General features: G+C 36.8%; 1 protein-coding gene across 1 annotated transcript in view; it reads left to right on the forward strand.

Moving 5' to 3' along the window:
- Positions 1-5,602, forward strand: part of vipr2 (vasoactive intestinal peptide receptor 2) — a 42,188-nt gene extending 36,586 nt beyond the window's left edge. The window contains exons 11-13 of the mRNA XM_035413071.1: positions 3,257-3,389; positions 3,523-3,564; positions 5,165-5,602. Of these exons, the coding sequence (XP_035268962.1) occupies positions 3,257-3,389; positions 3,523-3,564; positions 5,165-5,335 (346 nt within the window). The 3' untranslated portion in view covers positions 5,336-5,602. The remainder of the gene's footprint in view (positions 1-3,256; positions 3,390-3,522; positions 3,565-5,164) is intronic.
- Positions 5,603-10,006: the final 4,404 nt, after the last annotated feature.

A 10,006-nucleotide genomic window follows, 5' to 3' on the forward strand; every position in this document is an offset into this window, starting at 1 on the left:
AAAAGCTAAAAACAGAGCTTGCCACACTATCTTCATGCTGAGCTGCATTCGGGGAACAGGGCACTATCCTTGTTAAAAGGTGATTTATGATAACAGTTTACAGGAACCCCTATCTGAGACAGTGAATCTCCTCAAATTCATCATCACAACACCTATGACCACCTCTGAATCAGAAAGAAACATTTCCACCCGGAAAAGAATCATAACACGATGGGACAATCGAGGTTGAATGCGCTATGAATGTTGTCGATTGAAAATGATTTAATACAGGGAATGACGGATTTTAACGACAGAGTGATTGAAAAGTTTACCCACAAGAAGGACCGCGGAGCCACCTTCCTCTTCAAGAAGTGAACAATTTGGGTGAGCAGGTGAATTATTTGTTATAAATTTTAAGTTGCGTGTGTACATACAGTTCTGGCTACTCGCAGGTTGCTCAGGCAATGGCAATGGGTTGCTCACTGCTAGATGCTCCTCCCATCGGGCAATTTTTTGTGGTATAGTGACGGGTGTATTTTTCTCTGATAGCAACACTGGCATAGTACTTGATATTATAGGCTATGTTCTACTGATTATTGTGGCTGAAAACCATACAACGACACAGCGTGTCCTCTCGGTGTACGTTGTGTGTGTAGAAATATGGCTATTTCTGACATTATATTTGACAAGGCCCCACCTGAATTTTATGCTTTAACATTCTAGCTGGTGTCTTGAGGTATTGCTTCAGTATTTCTAGATAATCCTCCTTCCTCATGGTGCCTACCATTTTCTGTACACTAAGTTCACCAGTCCCCTTTCCAGCAAAACACCCCCACAACATAATGCTGCCACCACCATGCTTCACAGTTGGGATGGTGTTCTTCGGATTAAAAGCATGCTGCCACCCCCATGCTTCGCAGTTGGGATGGTGTTCTTCGGATTAAAAGCCTCACCCTTTTTCCTCCCTACATAGCGCTGATCATTATGGCCAAACAGTTCCATTTTTCTTTCATCTGACCAGCGAATACTCCTCCAAAAGTCTAGGTCTTTGTCCTGGTGATCTCCTGCAAACTTCATTCCTGTTTTTTTCATGCCGGTGCGACAGCCTTTCAGGCCATGGCGATGTAGGATTCTCTTAATGGTGGATGTAGATACTTTGGTGCCTGGTGCCTCCAACTCCTTCACCAGTTCCTTTGTTGTTGTCTTGGGGTTCAGTTGAACCTTTCGGACTAAAGTTCATTCAGCCCTGGGAGTTAATTTGTGCCTTCTTCCTGAACGATGAAATAAATCTGTCTCCAATCAATTGTTTTAAAATTACCTCTGATGTGAACAAAGTAGATGCCCTAATTGACTTGCCAAAAGAAATGTATGGTAACATGAAATGTGTGGAGTTGTGAAAAACTGAATCTGAATATCTTTAGCCTAGGTTGTATGTAAACTTTTGGCCTCAAATGTAGCTAGCTATAGCAATGTAATTGAGTTAGAGATACATATGTTGCCTCATCGATAACTAGGTAGATATACTAGTGTGAATATACAGTACAGTGTGTAGGTGTAAACAGCCTAATTAGTCACTTGTTTAGCCTTTTATGAAGATAACCTTTTTGGAAATATTCAAGTCAATGTTGTTCTTGGTGCATCATGGCGCATACATTCATTTCAATTACAGGCACATAATTGAAATTTAAAGATTGTTCAAGTTGCATTTATTGTCATTCTTCTTATTTAAGCTGGTAAGAAAAAGAAAGGAATACAGTCCCCCTAGGCCGACAGGTCAGTATACGAACAGCCATAAACTAATAACAGAATACAGGAATTAAAATGATAAAAAAGTAAAGACAATGAACAATAAATGCAAAGCATGCATTTTTCCTGCTTTTGGGATTTATATCAAATTAAGTCAAATTAGACAGCATATGATCCACGAAAACCATTAATTGGCTTTTGAATAGGCTATGATCATCCATGTATTGCATGGGAAAGCCCCAAAATGAACAATCTGCCCTACGCTGGGCTGCAATTTACGCCGTAAACCTAATCAAAGCAGGTGGATGGCGAGGGCACAAATTTCAGACCGGATGGACCGGAAAATTGCAATGAGCTGCACCGGAATTTCAATCCGCTGCTAAATCTTGACTGAGAGAGCAGCAGCAGAAAATCTCCTCCTACTTTGGTGCTTGGTGAATTTACCGAACGGGTCAGGTGTCAAAATCTTATGACAATTATACCACTTCACCAGTTCAACACCTTGTAATACACCGATGCGCCGACTGTAAAGTAGCTGCATATAATACAAAGCAAATTGTACTGACTTGAATAAAAAGTACTTATTTTTTTGAAAAACTTATAAGGGAAAACTCACCTTTTTACCATTTGATTGTTTTACACCATATGATTTTCAAAATATTTTCAATCAGAACTATCTCCAGTAAACAGGTGCCAAGTCCAGGTGTCAGAAAGTAAAAGGCCTGCCATGTGTTTCTTCCAATCATGAACTCAGCCTGCTTATTTCACTAATTAGTTTTACCTCCTGGCAGAACGCTTATGCTAATTATCAAATCCAGGTGATTGGAACAAAATAATAGAGAGGACTTTCGGAACCTTGATTTTCCACCTCTGCCAGTCATATGCATGGATTTAAGAAATTTCTAATTTTCCTCATTTTATTCTTGTTTGAACACAGTGAAACATGTTCCAGATAGTCACATCATATCAGCTTTTTCATGTTTGGCGCGAAATATTGGGACATTGCTGTAATGCATTTCCTAATACAGGCAGTCCCCGGGTTACGAACGTCCGACTTACGGACAACTCGTCAACTGCCATAAAGCCTATTATGTTAAAAATTTGAGTTAAATACAATGGTTTGTTTGTATTATTATGTTTAAGATGTTTTAGTGTATTTGGAAGTGTTTCCTAAGTGTTTTATATGCAAAGAAAGGTAAAATATATACTATATATTAAGACAAACATTTGACTAACTGATGCTGAATAAGAACTGTATGTACCTGTTCTGACTGACCTACAAATTTGACTTAAAGACAGACTTAGGAATGGATCTCGTTCGTAACCCGGGGACTGCCTGTAATGCATTATTTTACCAAAAATATTAAAAGCATTTTTTTTAAAATAATATCTAACCCTGGGGACATAAAAAGCCTATGGCACACCAACCACCAAAATTAGAAATGAGCATCATAACACTGTTGTCACTTTAAAAATAAAATCAGGTGTTTTTTTCAAATGGTGCTTCTTGTTTTTCTTTTTGTGCTTTCAGGAGACTGGCCAAGTCCACTCTACTGCTAATCCCTTTGTTTGGAGTCAATTATGTCATCTTTGTGTATCTGAATGAAAATGAAGCCATGGAAAATTACAAAATATTTTTTGACCTGGCCATTGGGTCATTTCAGGTAAAGTATGTATCCTGCGTGTCTCAATCAGATATCATCTCATTGAACGTAGCTATGATATATTATGGAAATGTGATCTTTTCAAACATACTGTATATATTTTTCAAAAACTATATGTTTTGATGTTTTTCAGGGCTTGGTTGTGGCCATACTCTACTGCTTTTTGAATAGTGAGGTAAGCCTTCCTCTCATCTCCCTTCTATTGACATCAGTGGTAAAGGGTCAATTCAGTCTAACCATAAAAATAGTTTTAAGTGACACCTGAAGGCTCTCTAGTTGGCTTTCGTATTAGCTATGAAAATATTAGGTTTAGGAAGAATGGACACCAGAAGAAACCAACCAACAGGGCATGAACTGGGCGTTTTCTTTTATCAACCAAACTATCCTCCTACAAACTGCAGGTAACTAAAGTAATTGCTTGATTAAAAAAAGAAAATGTGCTTATCTCCTTTATGCGACTGTAACTAAGCCTTTTCCCTGACCATGACCACTGAATGATACACAAAAAAGCAAACAGAAGGAAATCCAAAATGGTTCGGGAGTACAATCCAAAAGGGTTCAATATTTTCAGCCACTGCTCAATGTCCAATTGCTATTCCCTCTCACCTGTCTATTTCATAAAACACATCTCTAATTATGCCTTTTATGTTTTTAAAACAAGTTTTTGAACTAAAATCATGGCTCTTTGGTTGTTTATACTTTGGTGTTCATAATAATTTGGTATTGGTGTTGATGCTATTGTCTTCATGTCATCAACCTGCACACTTAATTATCAAAATTAGTTGCTGTCTTTCATGTGTTGAGGTTTCCAGAAGCACATTAATGGTGGTGCTCAAGAACAGAAAAAATAGAAAAATGGGATTGGCCAATGGCCTTTGTGTTCTTCTCATTTGAGGCTTATAAACAAAACAAAAAAAGCAAGACAAGCAAACAAAAAATAACCTACAATATCTCTTCATTCCCTGACCCAAAAGAGCCTGCAGCATATAGCTGTATGTGCACAAACATGTTAAATGTTTACTGTGGTGCAAGAAGTAGGGCTAGATGGTGGGTCCCGTTGTCTTGAGCCTGAAAGCAGCAGATAAATCAAGGAAAGGGGAGGAGCCTCAGCTACATTGTTTTTGACACATCTTGAGTTGCTCTAATGGTGAATTGGCTTCCATCTACTCCTTCCAAATGAATGTCTGTATGCCGCATAATTGAGTGTACCGCATTTGATACATTTACAAAAAATTTTACACCATTTTCAATTAAATCTCAAAACTGAAATTCGTGTTTGAAGATTGAGCTTGTCTGAGAACAAAAAAAAAAAAAACGCAAATGAATCGAGGCAGTAGTGGCTTTGATGAAGTGCATCTAATAAAGTTAAGAGGAATGAAGAAAGAATGCATCATGCTGCAGAATAACTGCCAGCAAATCAAGATTCCCTGTTGACTCGAGGGATTCTTGGTGTCTACTGTGTATCACTGGGCTTCTCTGTCTGAAATGGGGGTGGGGGGGCAGGGAGAGGGAGAAATACCCCTTAAATTGAACGCAGAACATTCTTTTTTATTTTAATAATTCAAAATTCATGAATACAATGCAGCATATAACGACTGATACAAAATATGCACATTGCTAGTTGCTAATATTATATTAATGTTGTATTATATCATTTTATCATTATAATTTTTTTAGTTCAATAAATAACTAATGAAATACTCAAAGCAGTAAATTGCTGAGTTGCCAAGGAAATCTTATGAAAGAAATGATTGCTTGTGGCCTACCTGATGTAGGTTCAGAGCGAGCTGAAGAGGATGTGGAGGAGCGTCTGCCTGACCTATTTGAGCCGTGAGTATCGGCTTCATAGCTCCTCCCTCTCTCAGAACGGCTCAGAGGCCATGTCCCAGTTCCACCGGAAATCCAGGGCCCAGTCCTTCCTACAGACTGAAACCACTGTCCTGTGAGGACCACCTCATTCTTACAGCTTTCGGCATCTTGGTGTTTCATTTTTTACATTACTGAGCGGGTTCTTGTAATTGGAGACTTCCTTGAGGTGATGATATCTTTGGTCTGTGTTGATCTCACATTTATTTTTGTTTGTATGGTTTTGATAGACGATCATGCAGGTGTTTTACGCAAGGTGTATCAAATTTATGAATTATGTCTTTACAGTTTTTCTCAATTGTTTAAACACGTTTTCTGAAACTATAGCTCAATTTCTCAAAACTCTACACACAAAGCACAGCAACAGTTAACCTTTTGCCAAAACTACACAAATCTCTTGCAAAATGCATTCATGCATTCAAAACCGTGTTCTCTCTTCTCAAAACTGACTTTTTCCATCAAAATGATTCACACAGGCCTCATTTGAATAGGTCTTATTGAGCATTGATTTCACACTGGTGCGATAAATTTAAAAACACAACCATCAAAATACTGTATAAATGTTTTGGCCTCATGACGCCATGTTACATATTCAAGTTATAAAATTGTGTACAAATTGCTAATATTTTCTCCTTTTTTGAAGTTTTAGTTTTCTTTTCGAGGGGTCCCAAAATAGGCTGCAGATTTACAGTAAATATAAAGACTGTTGACATGATACAATACAGTAAATATATCATCATATAAATAGTGCATTTGCTAGGTAAACCTAATTCTAATTCAGTACAGTACAGCAAAGTGTGTGAACTGTTATCAGTTTGAGTGTTGTTGTTATTGTGTATGATACATTGCACATTTACTGTATTATCCTGCCAATGAGGTACAGTTGGGCTGCACTCACAACCCAGGTTCCATCATGAGTCATACTGAACATTGTTAGAAGTGTTTTTTCATTTTCCTTATCAGTGCAATTATGAGTTTTGCCAAAATAGATAACATTTGTGTCTTCTCAAAACTAGAACATGCTTAGACTGGTCAATGGATGTAATGATCTGTTACCATATATGAAATCAATGAACAAATTCAAAAAGGAAACAAAGCAAATCTTTATTTGTTACTGTAAAACAAATCTTTGTTCAGCAGACTGCAAAAATAAAAATCGTAGTTTGTAGGCCTGCTGTAAAAAAAACAAAAAACAAATACGTGATCAACCAAAGTTGCACGTATTTCATTTGAAATATCAGCTCGTCTCCCTCTTCTTTGTCCACCTCGTCCACCTCATACACGTACACCTCCTCCTCTACCTCTATCTCTCCACTGTTTTTCAAAACAAACAGAGGTCACCGGAGGTCTCTTTTATGCTCTGACAGATAATTGAAAAGTTTAGCCAATTGAGTTTGAGCAGGTGTGGCTTGAGTGAAACCAGTTGGTACTTAGAGTTTGGCATTTGAAGGCCAGTGTTTTCCATGTGAACAAACAAGGCTTGATTATGAAAATTGTGCTAAATGATGAGATTTTGTGTGTAGAGTTGTGCAAAAATGTGATTTAGAATTGCTATTTGAGTGAAAACAAAGGAATTGTGCTTAGAGTTTTGCAGAAATATTCTTTGTTGTTGACACTTGAGCTTCAAGTTTTCACCAACGTGTGCATAGTTCCAGTTTTAGTGTGTAAACATTTGAGAAAAACTGTAATAGTTGTTTCATTGATCCTAGGCTTGATGTACCCCTCCCATATACATAGACACAAAAAGAGTTTTTAAAAAGTCCATGTGTGTTCTTCCTTTACATGCATTTAGAACATTTTTGGACAAACTTTCTAAGGCCGGTTTATAAGTACTCTCATTCCTCCTGGTGATACATATCTGCTAGAATTTGCCTTACTCAACTCCCAGCTGTTAAAGCATTTAAAACATTGTTTAAAATATACAGTGCCACAAAAAAGTATTTTCACCCTTCCTGATGTCCTCTATTATTTGTGACAGTGAATGGTTTCAGAGCTTAAGATAAAGTGTAATATTAGACAAAGAGAAACAGAGTAAACCATTCCAAATGTGGCAAATCCTTGCCCATTTAGGGGGTACCCTATTTAAAACTTCATAATTCCAGATGTGAACACCACAGAGAGTTGAAAATGGCTTAAATGAAGCAAGACATTTATACCATTTACAATACTAACTTAGATTAGTTTATATTCATAATTTTGGAAGAAATAAAGTGCCACAAATGCAATTGTCTGGGCAAAAAATAAATGAATGCTTCTTTTTAGTTTGCAATGAAATACTGAGAGATTGCATGTATACAGCAGGCTAAACTATAAATATTCTGGATCAAAAACTCCTTCACAAGTTCATAAAATGTTAGGGTGGATATGTACAACTACTAAAGATCTATGAAACAAAAACTAAACAGTGTACTCAGTGTCTCCAAATTTATCCAAAATGTGTAAATTATGCATTGCTGTGAATCACAACATATTCACGTATTTCTCTACAAATCAACTGTTTTGACTGAAGAAACTCACTGTTGCATCATTTTAAAGTGGGAATTACAAGCTTTCCATCAGTACAGTGGTCTAAAATGTCTAGGCGTCCAGAAACATATCCAAAATCTCTCCAAAATGGATAAAATGCTTTTTGTCCATTATAAAGCATATATGAATGAATGAATGAAAACCTTTCTGGTTTTCATTCAAAGCATATAAATGACCCTCTTATAAGGTTTAAGGTGAAACATTGATATTGGATTAAAATATAATTCAAAAATATTGTCACACAATGCGGTACAGTACCTAAATGTGTAATAATGAACTTTCAAATGTATTTCTGTACTCTACAGTGTGTAATGATTTCTTGTATGGAGATAAAGACGACATGAAAACAATATTCAACCGTCCACCACATTTTGGCAATGTTCCAACTTTCACGTCATATCTGGTGGATGAAATACAAAAACTGTAAAGCTACCAACAAACGCTTACATTAGTGTGAAATATTCTCATTATAAAATAGCACTAACCTATTTAAAGACACTCAATTAAAAAAAATAATGTATATAACCAAAATATTTTGAGCAGTAATACTTACATAGCGATGATGAAATTTTATCTGTGTTCAGTAGATAGAGACAGAGAAAGTAAATCAATCATGTCGTTCTCTTCTGTCTTACTTCAGAAAACAATGTCAGCTAGGCCTATCAGCAAACATATGGCTTAGCTATGCTCAGAAGTCCTCAATAATAAATATTTTCCAATAAATTACGAAAATCATTGATAACGTTTCGTGGGGTGCAGTGTCTTTTACTGCTACCACAGAGTGAATGCGTAAGGGAATGCAATTATGAGAACTTTCGGTTAACCTACACAAAGCTATAAAACGCTATTCCAAAAGCAAAATTAGACATGTTATACATCTGTTTTCTGTCACCTTTTGGATTGATTAATTGTCAATCAAGCCAGACTGTATAAAAAGGGCAACAACACCGTAAACAACGTGTGGTATTACGCACAGCTATTTTGGAAGGTACCCAGGCATCACAAATGCGCGTATATTTCACAAACGGATTATCACAAGACAATATATGACCATCTCTACGTGTATAACCAATGGTAAGGTTGTATATTTATTCAATTTAGTCCCAGATATTGACTGTAGAATGACATGGTATCATTTAAAAAAAATTTGTCCTGTTTTTTTTGTTATTCAATGAGCAGCGTTTTCATTGCTGTATTGGCATTATCTTAGGGCTATTATTAGGTTTATCTTGTTGCTATGACGGAATACAATTTTTAAGTGGTGAAAGAATATTTCTGTGAATGCCCAGATTGACACTATTGTCCATTATGTGGTGGGTGGGGGGTGTGGGTGCAGATGAGACTGCAGGGAGGGGGTTCTTGTTAAATGAATGACCAGCGCGACAATGGTGGCTCTGCGAAACTCCGTATTTGGCATAGTTGTCGTGTATAAACTACTAATGAAACTACAACACAGAGTTTCTAGAATACAGTGTGCTGACCACTAGGGGGATTACGCAAAGTGGTTAATAAAAAAAGTTATCAAACACCCATATCACCCTTAATAATTGCCCTTTAGTTACTCAATCAACCAATAAACCAAATTTAATTGATAATTAGATTTAGCAGATTAAACACAGTCAGGCTTGATTGCTGCGGCCCTGTTAAATCTAAACATTGCTAAAACTGAACCTTACCATCAGAGTGAAGTAGTCTCCACAAAGTTTCTACAAATGCTTAACTACACAAAACTCAGACAGAACTATTTAATTGGCACGAGTTAAGGTTAACATAACGTAATGTAACCTAATGTCACAAACGTAAGAGAGGAAGTTCTGAATATTATTATTATTAATACATAATTCTATCAGTGATTCCCAAGACAAAACAATTCACATTCAAGGCAATTAGTGAAAATTAAACTTTAAAAAAATTGTATTATAAAAAAATATTTATTTTCATGAATATGAATGGGTGGGCCAGCTGTCAATCTGGGCGGGCCTGGGCACACCCAGGCCCACCCATAGATCCGCGGGCGCAATGACAACTCATCCAGAACATCATAAAAGATCCCAGAAGAGCATCCAAAGCACTGCAGGCCTCTCTAGCATCAGCTAAAGTCAGTGTTCATGACTCCACAAAAAGAAAGACATGGAAACCATCAATGCTCATCTCACATTTGCAAGAAAGTGCCTGAATAATTCTCAAGCCTTTTGGGACAACATTCTATGGACAGATGAGTCAAA

Source organism: Anguilla anguilla, chromosome 4 (genome assembly GCF_013347855.1).
Source record: "Anguilla anguilla isolate fAngAng1 chromosome 4, fAngAng1.pri, whole genome shotgun sequence".
Taxonomy (NCBI): Eukaryota; Metazoa; Chordata; class Actinopteri; order Anguilliformes; family Anguillidae; genus Anguilla; species Anguilla anguilla.